Source organism: Zootoca vivipara, chromosome 2, assembly GCF_963506605.1.
Source record: "Zootoca vivipara chromosome 2, rZooViv1.1, whole genome shotgun sequence".
Lineage (NCBI taxonomy): Eukaryota > Metazoa > Chordata > Lepidosauria > Squamata > Lacertidae > Zootoca > Zootoca vivipara.
The window spans coordinates 18,159,702-18,175,736 of record NC_083277.1 but is presented as its reverse complement, the minus strand read 5'-3'; the positions used below and the strand labels follow the sequence as shown (position 1 = coordinate 18,175,736).

Sequence of the window (16,035 nt, the reverse complement as noted above, 5' to 3'; positions counted from 1 at the left end):
ACTGGTGGTTTTAACCCATAGATCCTTTGCACTCCGATCGAGAAGCCAGGAGCGCGCACCGTGCCTCAATTTTGCAGGCAGCCGAGTTGGGCCGTCCTGAGATGAGATGCTGCTGCAGCCTCCAGGCCAGAGAAAGACTCGCTCAGGAGTGGCCCCTGCCTTGCTTTTGAGCGTCCCTCCTGGGAACCCCGTCATTACATTGCATAGAAGGAAAATGCTGATAATATTATGGATGCTTTAGCTGATATTTCTGCATTGCAGGGAGTTGGACTAGATGACACTTGGACCCATTCCAACTCTACGATTCTATGAGGATGAGGATTGGATCTGCGCTGATTTTATTAAATCCACATGTTTGCAAACAGTTCACTCTAAATGCACCTCACCTCTGTTCTCTGGCCATCACAAAAAAATCACAGAACATGTCCTAAAGTCGCAGTACAAATTTTTTAAAAATAAAACGGATCTGATGTTTTTGTTTCTGGTAGCTTTTATATGGCTATAGTGTACAAACTATGCTTTTATTCATAGCACATTATATTGTGGTAATGATGTCCATAACAAGTGTGAAAAGCAATAGTTTTTGTCTGCCTCAGACCCTCTGGCATCAGTGTCATTGGATGGCCAGACCCTCTTATGAAGGAGGGGGGAAGTGGTGGGTAATTCAAGTCTTGAGTTTGTTGTGTTACTGCCATCTTTGGCAGTGTGTGTTGTAATATACTGTATTACCCCACCTTGATTCTGTGAATTCTCCACTCCCTATATGTTACGCATAATCAATCTGCATCTACAGTACTTCCATAATTTATTCCGGGAGAGGGCTTTGAGAACTGGAAAGGAATCCCTGCTCTGGCCAGCTTCCAGGATATTTGGAGAAAACGTAGGATCCAGCAGCAAAATAATAGTTGCATCCGGCTGTAAAAATCTTCTTCAGTCATTCCAAAATCACAGGATGAAAAAGGACAGTCGTGACCAGAGACTCCAGGGTGGTACATGGTTTTCCCCACCCACCCATCCATTTTATTCTCACAACAGCCTTGCAAAGTAGATTAGGCTGAGAGACAGTGAGCAGCTCAGGGTCACTTCATGTCCTACGTAGGAAGATGGGGATTTGAACCTGGATCTCCCTGGCCCTAGTCTGATACTCTTAACCAGGCGTTAGCAAACTTTTTCAGCAGGGGGCCGGTCCACTGTCCCTCAGACCTTGTGGGGGGCCGGACTATATTTTGAAGAGAAAAAAAAATGAACGAATTCCTATGCCCCACAAATAACCCAGAGATGCATTTTAAATAAAAGCACACATTCTGCTCATGTAAAAACACCAGTCAGGCCCCACAAATAACCCAGAGATGCATCTTAAATAAAATGCATCTACTCATGTAAAAACACGCTGATTCCCGGACCTTCCATGGGCCGGATTTAGAAGGCGATTGGGACGGATCTGGCCTTAGTTCCCCTACCCATGCTCTTAACCATCACACCACCATAAATGTCCCCTGCCACCCAATACAGTGGATTTCAATTAAGGATTCAAACCATAGATGTTTATGAAAGATAAGCACATTTACATAAAGCTTATTAAAGCATGGAGGGCAAAACTCATAGGAGCCAACTCCTAGGGACTGAGGTCCCTTTAGTATCCCATAGAATATTTGAGGGGACAGTCTGCCCCCACAGTTGATGGGCATTGCCATTCAAATGGGGTTTGCATGTACAGTACTGCATCATGTAATTGATTATAGAGGGCGGTGCTTACCTGCCCCCCGCCCCAATATTTTACTCAAGTTGGTACCCCTGGCACAGGGGTGTCAAACTCAAATTCATCGGGGGCCGCATCAGCAGTTTGATCACCCTCAAAGGGCTGGTTGTATCTGTAGGACTATGTGTCCACTCTTTATTATCATAAATTATTGTCACTGCATTCAATTATTACTGTTTTTTGTAATAATGTAAGTAATAACTAGCTCTGAAAGCAGAAACATAGTCAGAATAATGGCAAGTAGATATTCAAATGTACAATTATTGTACAATTTTTTGAAAATAATTTTTGGTAACTGCACTGGGTGGTGGAGGCTCGCTAGGGTTTCATGCAGGACCTTTGCAGAGCTACTAGTACCTGGAGATGCTGGGGTCCTTCTGCATGCAGGACAGATGTTCTGCCAGTGAGCCACCACCCTTCACCAAAGGGACTGGCTGAGGTTGACTCACTGGAGCTGCTCTCCTGGTTCCAGGGTTTAAGGGCCAGAAGTATAAAGCAGCATCCTATGTTTCTGAGGAGAGGGAGAGGGAGGGGAGGGAGGAAGGAAGGAAAGAAGGAAGGAAGAAAAGAGGGAGTGGGAGGGAGAGAGGAAGGAAGGAAAGAGGGGAGAGAAAGAAGAGTAGGAAATAAGGAAGGGAATAAAGAAGGAAAGAAAAAGAAAGAGGGAGAGAAGAGGGAAAGGGAGAAAGAAGGAAGGAAGTAGAGGGAAAGAAAGAATAAGAATGAGGGAGAGGAAGAAAGATGGGAAGGACGGAAGAAAGGAAGGAAGGAAGGAAGGAAGGAAGGAAGGAAGGAAGGAAGGAAGGAAGGAAGGAAGGAAGGAAGGAAGGAAGAAAGAAAGAAAGAAAGAAAAGAGGGAGCAGGAGGGAGAGAGGAAGGAAAGAGGTGAGAGAAAGAAGAGTAGGAAAGAAGGAATAAAGAAGGAAAGAAAAAGAAAGAGGGAGAGAAGACAGAGATAAAGAAGGAAGGAAGGAGAGGGAAAGAAAGAATAAGAACGAGAGAGAGGAAGAAAGAAAGGGAAGGGGGGGGTCGCCGCCTTGATTCAGTGCCAGAAAAGAGCGCGAAGGGACCCCCCCCCCGGCCCCAGCTGTTTGTCGGTGCTTTGTCGGCGCGGTGCTTCAGCAGCAAGGTCCCGCTGCTGGGTCCTGCTGGCTGGGGCGCTTGGCGGGCCACATGACGAGGTCTGGCAGGCCAGATTTGGCCCCCGGGCCTTGTGTTTGACACCCATGCCCTGGCAGAACTGGACTTTCTTTAATGTAGGGCAATATACCAGATACGGTATGTTTGGTGTTAAATAGTGGGAAAGATGATGGACACAGCTGTTATTCACAGCTCTTTATTACAGCAGTTATAACTGCTCCTTGAGTCTGGCTGACTATGGCCTAGCTGGCTGCTTTATATACCGGTAATACTAAGTAACTTGTAACAGTAACAACTTCCAACTAACTAACCAATCAGTGAGCGACAGTTCTCAATCCTTCATTTGCATACTGGTGGCCCTGAGTGAGAACTGCAGCCAATCTTAATACATAACATTTGGAGTTCCTTGGTGTAAATTTGTTCATGTTTCAGAGCAGTATTTGAAAGATCCTTGCTGTTTACCGGTAGAAACTATTGCATGGGGAAAAATCAGTTATAATGTGGAAGAGCTGCTTCAGAGATTTGATGCAGCAGCCACATTTGTCTTACGCAGCGATCTCTGGAGTAAACCATTAAACTGTGAAAGGCAGATGCATTTCTCAAAACCAGGGAATTGCTGGAATCCAGGGTGGGGGAAAAATAAATGATTTTTTAAAAATATATATTAAAAAATCGGATTTTTTTATTCAAATCAGATTTTTAAAATAAAATGCTTTTGGAGGAAAAATCTTTCTAAAGATAGTTTTCTATTTAAGTTACATTATAGTCCAAAGGCTATTGATCAGGAAATAAGGATTTGTTTTAAGTTGTTCATGTGTGCTAAAACTCAGTCTGGTTTTTTTTAAAAGAAACAACAACGTTTAACCACATCAGTTAACAAACATGGATACATATGCTATAATGTTATTGCTTTAGTTAAATAAATTGTTTAAATTGTTATTAAGGAAACGATTGTATTTCTCCTTCCAATAAAGTACAGCAGAAAAGTTGTCCAAATATAAACAGTTAATTTATTAAACCTCACAATAATTTCATGATTATCTATGTATTTCTAATAGTATGACCAAATCAGTATTTTTTGATATAACTGTAAAAACTACTCTGAAAATTTATTATTCCAAAAATGAAACCTTCCTCTGGTTGTAAATATTAAGATACCAGCAAGAATGAGTCTTTCTGTAAAAATATATATGATTTAAATCAAGTCTTACTGACTAGTGATTTAAACCGTGATTTAAATCAATTTTAATCAATCAAATCCACCCTGCTGGACTCCAACTGCGATCATCCCTGACCAGCTGGGGTTGAAGGAAGTTGGAGTCCGATGACATTTGGAGGGGTATAAGCAGGCATTTGTGGCACGTGCTGGGTAGCTGAACTTAAGACCTCATCTACACAGGAGTGCCTGGCGTGCTCTGATCCATGGGGTCACGAAGAGTCGGACATGACTAAATGACTAAACAACAATAACAACACAGTGTCATATCACTTTAAACAATCATGGCTTCCCCCAGAGAATTCTGGGAACTGTAGTTTGTTAAGAGTGCTGAGAGCTGCCTGGAGACCCCCTCACAGATAGGGTTGCCAGACTCAATAGAGCAGGCATGTCCAACAGGTAGATCGTGATCTACCGGTAGATCTACCGGTAGATCATTGGATGTCTGCAGTAGATCACTGGTAGATCATTGGCTCCCCCCAAAGAAGCTGAACAACTGTGGCTCCCCTAAAAAAAGCTCAACATTTTACCTCCTCCCTGAAAAAACTCAACAACTGACCTGAACCCCCCCCCCAAAAAAATCGGTCTTCCTCCTTCCTAAAAAAAGTTCAACAACTTTGACCTGAACCACAAAAAGGGGGGGGGTGGATCACTGCCAGTTTTTAACTCTGTGAGTAGATCGCAGTCTCTTGGGAGTTGTGGTTACAGGTAGGTAGCCGTGTTGGTCTGGATTGAAGTAAAATAAAAAAATTCCTTCAGTAGCACCTTAAAGACCAACTAAGTTTTTATTTTGGTATGAGCTTTCGTGTGCATGCACACTTCTTCAGATACACACTTCTTCTTGGGAGTTGGTCACCCCTGCAATAGAGGACAGGACTTCTGTGCCTTTAATTGCCCTGCTCTCTTTTGAGTCTGGAAACCTTAAAGAGAAACCAGCAGACCCTTTGTTTAATTTCCAAGCAAAGGGTCTGCTGGTTTCTCTTTAAGGTTTCCAGACTCAAAAGAGAGCAGGGCAATTAAAAGCACAGAAGTCCTGTCCTCTATTGAGTCTGGCAACCCTACTCACAGAGCTACAGTTCTTAGTGATTTAACAGTAAATTCTCATTCCTTGGGAAGCCTAAGAACTGCTCTGTCTAGGTTGCCCACCCTTCACACTGTGTATTTAGTATTGCAGGGATTATTGCGATCACCCTGCTAACTCAGTGGCTGTATAAACTGCAAAATGGCTACTCCGTGTTGAGCAACCCAGTGACAACAGTAGTTCAGGAACCATCACTGCTAGTTAAGAAAGTACAGAATTACTAACAAAAGCATCCTTTTATTGTCATACGACAGGCACCAAAGTCAAGACTTTCCCCATTTACTTCCCCCACCTGAAAATGTTTTCTGAGATCTTTGTCCTCTCTAATTCTAGCAAACAGGTTGGAGGCATAAAATCAAGGAAGCCATTTTTACTGAAGGGTCTTTTTTCTCTTCCAGTTACCAGATCAGCCAAGGGCTGCAAAGCTATGCTTCAGGTCCAAAGAGCCCTACCAGATGTTCAGGGTCAGCTGCGCATCCTAATTCCCTGAAATGACAACTGGGGACGGTCAAAGGTGCTACAGCACTTTCTGTCTGAAGAGTAAAGATAACTTCTCCTTTGTGGGAATGTGTAAGAGAGTCACCAGTACAGTGGTACCTCGGTTTATGAACACAATTGGTTCCGGAAGTCTGTTCATAAACTGAAGCGTTCATAAACTGAAGCGAACTTTCCCATTGAAAGTAATGGAAAGTGGATTAATCCGTTCCAGATGGGTCCGCGGAGTACTCAGCCTGAAGCGTACTTAACCCGAAGCATGGGTGTAATTGGTTCCGGAAGTCTGTTCATAAACTGAAGCGAACTTTCCCATTGAAAGTAATGGAAAGTGAATTAATCTGTTCCAGATGGATCTGCGGCGTTCGTAAACCGAAAATTCGTAAACCGAGGTGTTCATAAACTGAGGTTCCACTGTACAGTCATACCTCATGTTACGTCCGCTGCAGGTTACGTCTTTTCAGGTTGCATCCTGCGCCGAACCCGGAATCATTCGCAGAAGCGCCGTATTGCGTCATGCGCGTGCGCAGATTCGGCGCTTCAGGATGCGGCCTTTTCATGTTGCGAACGGGCCTCCGGAACGGATCCCGTTCGCAACCAGAGGTGCCACTGTATCATGTATGATGTTTGAACATTCCCCCCTCCCCATGTCACCAAAGCAGAGAGAGGTCATTCTCAATAGTGGATTCTCTTCTAATTAAAAAGATGAAATGATTTGGGAGGAAAGTCATCAGGGGGCCCAATGATCAAACCTGTCACAATTCCTTGATATACACTGAGCAAAACAGGCTGGCTGAGGTAGATCCACTGGTGGAGGAAGAAAGGGGGGGGGACGCACTGCCCCTGGCAGCGCGATCCCGGTGGGGTACGCCATCGCAGCTGTTTCCCCCACCTGCGCTGGGCGCAATGCCCCTGCAGGCGGCGTGCCATGCCCCCAGGATGCGCGCCAGCCCCACCTGCTCTCCGCCCCCCCCCCCCCCGGTGCTGGAGCATGAAGCTCTGCCACTGGGTAGATCTCACATAGAAAGATTCTGTTCAGTTGAAGGTTCTGATCAGTGATGACATGCGAGTTTGCAGGTGTATATTTACTCCATCTGAGCGCTTAATGGTATCTCAAACTCGGTGAGGAACAAGCGACTGGGCACACCTGGGAAGGCTTCATGCATTTCCGCAGGACGTGTTCCAAAGCCAGGGCAAAGTGAGAAAAGACTGTCAAGTTCCTCAAAGGCAGCCAGACCACCAGAGATGGGAAGTTCTATTTGACCTGAAGGATCCTATTGGGGCCACCGAGAAGGCTCTCTCCATGGTGGAGCTTTCGATGCGTGATGACGTTGGAGCTCTGGCTGAAAGTTTTCCCACAGTCAGGGCACATGTAGGGCTTTTCGCCCGTGTGGGTTCTCCGGTGTTTTGTGAGGGACGAGTTGACGTTGAAGCTCTTCCCACAGTCGGCGCAGACGTAAGGCTTCTCTCCCGTGTGGACTCTGAGGTGCGTTGTCAAGTGGGCCCGTTGGCTGTAGCTCCTCCCACAGTCCGGGCACTGGTAGGGCTTCTCTCCCGTGTGGATTCTCTGGTGTCTGGCAAGGTTGGAGAGGACGGCGAAGCTTTTCCCACAGTCCCCGCAGATGTAAGGGGTCTCCCCCGTGTGGGTGCGCTGGTGAGTGATCAGGTAGGAGCTGGTAGTGAAACTCTTCCCACAGTCGCCACACTTGAAGCGTTTCTCTCGGCGGTACGGGCTCTGCTGGCGCCTGGCCAGGCAGGGCCTTTCGGGGAAACTTTGACCCCAGTCGGCGCAGTCGTAGGGTTTCTCCACGGTGTGGATTCTCTGGTGAGCGATGAGCTTGGAGCTGATGGGGAAGCTTTTGCCACACTCTGGGCAGACGTAGGGCTTCTCGCCCGTGTGGAGCCTCTGGTGCGTGATGAGGTTCGAGCTGCCGCTGAAGCGCTTCCCGCAGTAGCGGCACTCGTAAGGCTTCTCGCCCGTGTGGATTCTCCGGTGTTTGATGAGGTCGGAGCTGACGTTGAAGCTTTTCCCACACTCCAGGCACCGGTAAGGCCTCTCCCCGGTGTGGAGGCGCAGGTGAGTGACCAGGTGAGACCTCTGGCTGCAGCAGCGCCCGCAGTCCGGGCACTGGTACGGCTTCTCTCCCGTGTGGCTCCTCTGGTGGCGCAGAAGGTTTGACACCACGTTGAAGCTTTTCCCGCATTCGTTGCACACGTACGGTTTCTCCCCGGTGTGGATGCGCCGGTGAGTGATGAGGGCCGAGCGGTGGCCAAATTCTTTCCCGCAGTCGGGACATTTGTAGGGCTTCCCCCCAACGTGGGTCCTCTGGTGGCGGATGAGGTTTGAGAGGAGGCCAAAGCCTCTCCCACAGTCGGCACAGCAATGGAGCTTCATTCTCCCATGAAGTCTCTGGCGGGTAATGAGGTTGCGGGGCCAGGACTTAAGGATCTTCCCACGCTCCTTGTGATGGTTGCTGAGCCCCTGGTGGGTCGCACAGTCCTGAGTGCCCCCAAGAACCTCCATATAGGGAGGAGGGCAAGCCCAGTTCTCTCTGAGGAAGCTTTCATCTCGCTTCTCATGGAATCCCCATTTCTTAGCATCTGAGGACCCCTTTCTTTTGCAGGCTCCTGACAAGGCCATGCGAGACCTCACAGTCTCTGGGTACTCTTCCTCGTTCTCACTCTCTGAAAAGAAACCCACAGGAACGTGCGATTCACAGGAATGGTGATAAACAACTACGGGTACCTGACATTTAGAAAATACCTAAAGGCAGCCCTGTTTAGGGAAGTTTTTAGTCCGTGATATTTTAATGTATTTTGATGTGTGTTGGAAGCCGCCCAGAGTGGTGGGGGAGACCCGGCCAGATGGGCGGGGTATAAATAATAATAGGTAAAGGGTAAAGGGGCCCCCGACCATCAGGTCCAGTCGTGTCCGACTCTGGGGTTGCGGCACTCATCTCGCTCTATAGGCCGAGGGAACCAGCGTTTGTCCGCAGACAGCTTCCAGGTCATGTGGCCAGCATGACAAAGCTGCTTCTGTCGAACCAGAGCAGCGCACGGAAATGCCGTTTACCTTCCCGCCGAAGCGGTCCCTATTTATCTACTTGCACTTTGATGTGCTTTCGAACTGCTAGGTGGGCAGGAGCTGGGACCGAGCAACGGGAGCTCACCCTGTTGCAGGGATTCGAACCGCCGACCTTCTGATCAGCAAGCCCTAGACTCTGTGGTTTAACCCACAGAGCCACCTGGGTCCTATAAATAATAAATTATTATCATCATCATCACAGATTCTTTTTTAAAGCCCAAAATGGCTCCCGTTACCACAGCTGCCGGAATGGCAAGGACTCCAAAGGTCTGATTCTAGAAGTTGGACAAGGCAAACCCATGCCCCTCCAGATCTTGATGATCTGTGCAGTTTTCACAGAATCACTTGATTTTTATTCCTATTTGTGTACAGTAGTTTTATTATGTGTGCTGTTATTTAAGTCTGTTTTCTCTTTTTAAAAATGAATATTTTATACTATTCCATTTGAATGGCATATAAATCTTGCAAAACAAAAACAAAAGAAAGCCCCAAAACCTCCAGGAACCCATGGCTTGCTCCGTGACCTGGGCGAGATGCGACTGAGACAAGGACTGCCTGAGATTCCCAGCTGTGGTCTTCATCTGAACCATCGCTACCTCTTGGGCTCTGGGCTTCCTCTGAGTTATTGGAGATAAAGCCCCCAGGTCATTTCTTCTCCTTCTGGTTGGGCACCCCCGACAGAACTTGGAGATCCTGTTTTTGATAGACAGAATCTCCCGTCAGGTAAATACCAGAATTCTTTTCGGAGAGGCTGCACGTGAATTCAACTAAGTCAGTCCTTGCATGTCCAGAACAATTTCCTCGTGTGCATCTCAACTCCAAACACCCGTGGACCATTCCCAAATCTGCTGTGGGAGGGTTGGGGGAACTCCCATAGAAGATTTGGGAACACGTGGGTAGAAGAAAGAGAGAAGAAATTTGGTCAGAGAAGTCATTCCACATGCATAGTTATTCAGTTGGATGCAACGGTTTGTGCACAGGACGCCTTTTCTCCGCCAGAGCTCCTGTTAAATCCTTCCTGTTTGCCCAGGGATGGAGAACTCGTGGTCCTCCAGTTAAGAGTAGACTCATATAGATCTCTGGTAGCCTGCAGACCACAGTTTGAGAAGCCCTGTCCTAAAGTCAACTTTCTCTTCCAGTCACTGTGTGCATGTTTCAAAAGGCTGACGCACAACAAAGGTTTGGTGCATTAAAAAAAAAAGACTACAAAGCCAAACCCCAGAAGTTTAAAAATAGCAACTGAAAATGATATTACCTAGCGTGCATTTCTTTATCTCCAAGAAAGGATATCCAATCTTTGGTGTCCCTTAGATTTGTATCTGGCTGCCGCATGGGACAAAGAACATCATGGCCAGGAGAAACCCAGAACTAATGAGTTTGAGGAGGTCCTAGTGCAGCAAAAGCCAAGGGTGATGCAGTGGCTCATAGAAAGACAGAAATAACTGGGGCTTTTTACCTGGGAATGCTGCACAGTCCTCTTCTTCCCCCACTGCAGTATCATTCGTGGGGGATGCTTGGTCAGGGTGAGACAGGCGCGCTGTTTTCTCCCCTTCTTCGTCTTCCTCCTCAGGTGTGGCCAGCTCCTAAAACAACAAGGCTCCCAAGCTCACTGCATGCTGCATTAACAACAATCACAGCAGGATGGCTGCAGGGTGTAGCCTCCCTGTGCCCAGGGCTCTGTGTGTTCCACACAAACAAAAATCCTAAACTCCTGTGCCATGAAAAGATGATAAAATAAATAAATAAATAAATAATTTATACCCCGCCCATCCGGCTGGGTTTCCCCAGCCACTCTGGGTGGCTTCCAACAGATTAAAAACAGAATAAAACATCAAACATTAAAAAAAAAACTTCCCAATACAGGGCTGCCTTCAGATGTCTTTTAGAAGTCAGATAGTTGTTTATTTCCTTGACATCTGATGGGAGGGCGTTCCACAGGGCAGGCGCAACTACCGAGAAGGCCCTCTGCCTGGTTCCCTGTAATCTCGCATCTCACAGTGAGGGAACTGCCAGAAGGTCCTCAGAGCTGGACCTCAGTGTCTGGGCAGAACAATGGGGATGGAGATGTTTCTTCAGGTATACTGAGTACGAGGCTGTTTAGGGCAGGCATCCCTAAACTTGGCCCTCCAGCTGTTTTGGGACTACAATTCCCATCATCCCTGACCACTGGTCCTGTGTTAGCTAGGGATGATGGGCGTTGTAGTCCCAAAACAGCTGGAGGGCTGAGTTTGGGGATGCCTGGTTTAGGGCTTTAAAGGTCAGCACCAAGACTTTGAATTGTACTCGGAAATGTACTGGAAGCCAATGTAGGTCTTTCAGGACCGGTGTTATGGTCTTGGCGGCCACTCCCAGTCACTAGTCTGGCTGCCGCATTCTGGATTAGTTGTAGTTTCCGGGTCACCTTAAAAGGTAGCCCCACGTAGAGCGCATTGCAGTAGTCCAAGCAGGAGATAACCAGAGCATGCACCACTCTGGCAAGACAGTCTGGGGGCAGGTAGGGTCTCAGCCTGTGTACCAGATTGAGCCGGTAGACAGCTGCCCCAGACACAGAATTGACCTGTGCCTCCATGGACAGCTGTGAGTCCAGAATGACTCCCAGGCTGTGCACCTGGTCCTTCAGGGGCACAGGTAGCCCATTCAGGACCAGGGAGTCCTCCACACCCACCCACACCCCCCAAAACAGTACTTCTGTCTTGTCAGCATTCAACCTCAATCTGTTAGCTGCTATCCACCCTCCAACCGCCTCCAGACACTCACACAGGACCTTCACTGGTTCGGTTCTGATTTAAAAGAGATGTAGAGCTGGGTATCATCCGCATATGGCAACATGTTTAAGACGACAACCCTATACTTCAGAAGTGGGGAAACTTTGGTCCTCAATATGTTGTTGGACTCTCATCAACTCTGACCATGCTGCTTGGGGCTGATGGGATTTAAAGGGCCAAAGGCTTCCCATCCCCATTCTACATATTTTCTGAATGAATGAGAAGCACACGAAACTACTACCGGTACTGCATTCAAACAAGCAAATAAACAAACCCAACTAGATTGTGCCCCAGAGGACTGATCTGTTCCCCTTCATGGTACTCAAATCCCAACTCTTGAGATGCCCATCTTTCTTGCTCCACGGGGAACGATGGCTTAGAAACCTTCTTGAAATTGCCACTACTAAAATAAACCATTTGAAGATCTCTCCACCCCCTACCTGAGTTGGTTCTGCTGTAGCCATTACTTCTTTCAGCAAAATGCACCGGGTTGGGGCAGAAGATGGCAGACTGATACCTGGCAGGCTGTGATGTAAAAAAACAGAAAAATAGCAAAAGGGTTCATTTTAAGAAGGGATCCAGCACACTCCATGCCACAAACTCTGTGCTTCTCCTCTCAGTTTGACGGAGGGACTTGGCAGGTGCTCCCAGGTTCAAGTCCCTGTTTGAGAAGGACCAGGAAGCAGGTGATGGGGGAGGCCTCTGCTGGAGGCCTGCTGCCAGGCAGAATACGCAACACTGCGCCAGCTGCTAGATGGACAAATATTTAGGCAACTTCCCAAGCTCCTTTCCAGCAAGATACTTGAGCATTTTATAAAGGCCTATTTCAGGGATGGGGAACCTTAGATCTTGGGGTGCAGTGGGGAATTCTGACCCCCCCCCGACTCTGGAGGCCCCTTCTGGCAGGGTCTGCTTTGTGACTGCCTTGAGAGTTTTTGCCTGGCTGGAGTGAGTAATCTTCAAATACAAATATCTGCACAAGGCTGCATGTTAGGGTTAAGAAACTGCAGATCGAAATGGCATTGGGTCTCACTGGGAAAATGTGGAGGAAGCCATGCAGGTGATCTCAGACGGGTCACAAAATCCCAGCCTCGCCTACCTCACAAGGTTGTCGGGAGCATAAAGCAGGGTCACCTTTACATACACCGCCTTCCGTCCCTTTTGAGGAACACGTGGGAAAGGACTACGCAAGTGTGCAGAAAACAAAACAACTCTCTCGTATGGCTCTCAGATCATTACCCATTGTCAGCTGATCTGACTGACATCCTCCAGCCAACTTAGCAGGAGGAAAAGGGGACGGAGACCCCCTTCCCGCCCCACAGTTACCTAGAGTGTTCGGCTGTTCCGGAGTTAATAGCTGGAAACCTCCGGGGCTCCCTTGGGGGGCTGAGTCCAGGGAGTAGGTCGGGCGCGCAGGAGTGGGCGGAGACCTGAAAGGTTTCTCTCCCTCTGCAGGCACCGATCAGCAACTGGGCGCCCCAGGGGAAGGGGACTTTCCCTGGCCAAATAATAAAGTTAAAGAAAAGGTCGATTTCCGATTACAGCGCCCCATGCGATCCCTCTTCGTCCTCCTTCTTCCCCAGCTACTTCCAGCCCCTTCCTGTGCCGGCAGAAAAGCAAACCCCGCTACAACAGTCGCTGCAGCGAGGAAAGAAAGAAAAAGGCAGGAAGGAAGGGGGATGGGGGGATAAACCTCTGCGAGGGGTCTGGGGGAGCTGCAAGGCACAGCAGCAGCAGCCGGCACGTTATATACTGTATATAAAACAGATGTCAAATTACCATGCGAGAGGGTGGCGCCACCCGTTTTCCACACACGCAACTGCACGCGCGTGGGAAAGAAGGAAGGGTTGCTAACTGAGCCGAGTGGGAGGGGGAAAGCGGCACGGCCGGGCGCTGTTCTCCTGCAAAGGCGGATAAAGGCAAAGGTGGAGATTCCCCAAGAAAAAAGCAAAGCTGTTAAGCGGGGAGGCGTGTAGAGTAAGGTCGCTACAGCAGCAGGCAATGCAAGGGTAAGGGGATGTGGCTTTGTAATGTGGGAATAAGCGCCGTAGTTCTTGGGTGAGGTCTGGTCAGTACGGGAGCTTCAGAACCAAGCAAGCCAACAACCCCAAAGCACACCGTTGTTGCAATGTTCCTCAAATTACGTCTGTAATTTGGGCATCTGTAAATGGGACTGGGAGAGTCTAAGGCAGCTTCCTATTTTTCTAAAGTTGCTCCTCTGGCTGCCTCTTCCAATAATCACCACCCTCCTCCTCCTCTTTAAAATATTGTATTGCAATGGTTCCTCTGAAATTTTGTTTCAAGTGAAGGGTTTTAGTGTTGAGAACCACTGAGATACACAATTTAAATACAGTGTGAAGAGCCTCTTTTTCTTAAAAGTTTAAAACATCCTAGCGCTACTGCCCTTGGGCAAATTTCTCCCCAGAACTTGATACAAATTTCTTTTGTGTACCTTCAGGGTGGAGCCAGTCTGGGGACAGTATTTGAATAATCAGTTGGTTGCTCCTATTCCAAGGCACTAAATCCTAGAATATTAGAGCTGGAAGGGACCCACGGGTCATCTAGTCCAACCCCCATCAATGCAGGAATCTCAGCTAAAGCATCCATGACAGATGGCCATCCAACTTCTGCTTAAAATCACCTATGAATCCTGATCCAGTTACATCATAGATGGGGAACCTGTGGCCATTCTGCAAATTGCCCAATGAATGTTTAGCAAATGATGCTCAGAAGCAGCACACAGGAACAGTAAAAAAAAAAAAAGTTACCAATATTTAAAGCACAAGAAAAGCAAGCACATTCCCTAAATATTGTATTTTATATCTGCATTAGCAAGCTAAACAACACATTCATACTTATATAAATATATCCCTAAATGTATGGAACCTAAGGTCCATATAGTTAAAGCTATGGTTTTCCCAGTAGTGATGTATGGAAGTGAGAGCTGGACCATAAAGAAGGCTGATCGCCGAAGAATTTATGCTTTTGAATTATGGTGCTGGAGGAGACTCTTGAGAGTCCCATGGACTGCAAGAAGATCAAACCTATCCATTCTTAAGGAAATCAGCCCTGAGTGCTCACTGGAAGGACAGACCGTGAAGCTGAGGCTCCAATACTTTGGCCACCTCATGAGAAGAGAAGACTCCCTGGAAAAGACCCTGATGTTGGGAAAGATTGAGGGCACTAGGAGAAGGGGACGACAGAGGATGAGATGGTTGGACAGTGTTCTCGAAGCTACGAACATGAGTTTGACCAAACTGCGTGAGGCAGTGCAAGACAGGAGTGCCTGGCGTGCTCTGGTCCATGGGGTCACGAAGAGTCGGACACAATTAACGACTAAACAACAACAACATGGAACCTTATGGCTGAGAAAGCTGTTGAAACCAGGTCTCCTATGCCCAAGTCGAACAATATAGTTGGCTTTACAGAGCTATGAGCTGTAGTGGTTGGAACGCTCACCGCCAAACATCAGACATGTTCAGATAGTTGATCTTGGCGGTGGCCTGTCTAAGTAATACATTGGAATGTAGGTAGGAAACATTATTGGCGTCTCAACACCAATTGTGTAACAGAAAAACCACACGCTTATGTATGTATGACACATCTGTCGTCCTGAATCAGGCTGGAAAAGGTTCCCCATCCCTGGGCTAGACTAGGCTGTGTATTGTTCATTCCATTTTTTTGTAAGTTGCTCTTCATCTTTATCAGGGCAGATTTTTTGTTTTAAACCATGGAACTGGTTCCTGCAGAAGGCAGTGGTGGCCACCAAGTTTTGCAAGAGGCTTGGACAGATTTATGGAAAAGACTTATCAGTGGCTGCTAGCCATGATGTCCCTATGCTCTGCTTCCACATCTGGAGCCAGAATTGCTTCTGGATACCAGATGTTGGAAGCCACAGGAGGGAAGAGGACTCAGGTCCTGCTTGCAATGGAACCTCAGTCGCTTTATGTAACCCAGGGCAACATCCTTACTGCAACAGAAATGGAGAGGTAACAAAATTATAAAATCGGGAAGGGTAACCACTTCCCCACACTTTTCAAATTAAGACCCTTCTCCAGTGTGTGGAAGATCTTTCGGGGCCAAAGATAGCTCAGTCGATAAGAGCATGAGACTCTTAATCTCAGGGTCCTGGGCTCCCACGTTGGACGAAAACACAGGAGCCAACTCCTAGGGGCCAAGGTCCCTTTGGTCCCCCCAATAAAATATTTGAGGGGATCGCCCCCCCCCCCTAGTTGATAGGCATTGCTGTTCAAATGGTGTTTGCGTGCCATGTGATGCGGGATGGGGCCTACTGGGCCTCCCCAATAATTTATTCCAGTACTAGGCGAAAGATTCCTGCATTGTTGGGGGACCCTCGTGGTCCCTTTCCAACTCTGCAAATCTCCGATTTCCCTCCAGCGGTAAGGATTCCCTAGAACGCACCGAAACCGCTCGTCTTCTAGAACGCGCCCAAAGATCTAGAACGCCGACGGAGATTCTTTTTCCACTGGGGGGGGG

At 47.8% G+C, this 16,035-nt stretch overlaps 1 protein-coding gene across 1 annotated transcript; it reads right to left on the bottom strand.

The window, feature by feature from the left end:
* Positions 1-6,673: 6,673 nt before the first annotated feature.
* Positions 6,674-13,159, bottom strand: LOC118080920 (zinc finger protein 883-like). The gene is made up of 4 exons (XM_060270849.1): positions 12,865-13,159; positions 11,979-12,063; positions 10,230-10,356; positions 6,674-8,373 (listed from the first exon to the last, which is right to left on the bottom strand). Exons 2-4 carry the CDS (start codon positions 12,000-12,002, stop codon positions 6,944-6,946), a joined length of 1,581 nt encoding a protein of 526 aa, XP_060126832.1. The 5' UTR covers positions 12,003-12,063; positions 12,865-13,159; the 3' UTR covers positions 6,674-6,943.
* Between the last annotated feature and the right edge of the window lie 2,876 nt (positions 13,160-16,035).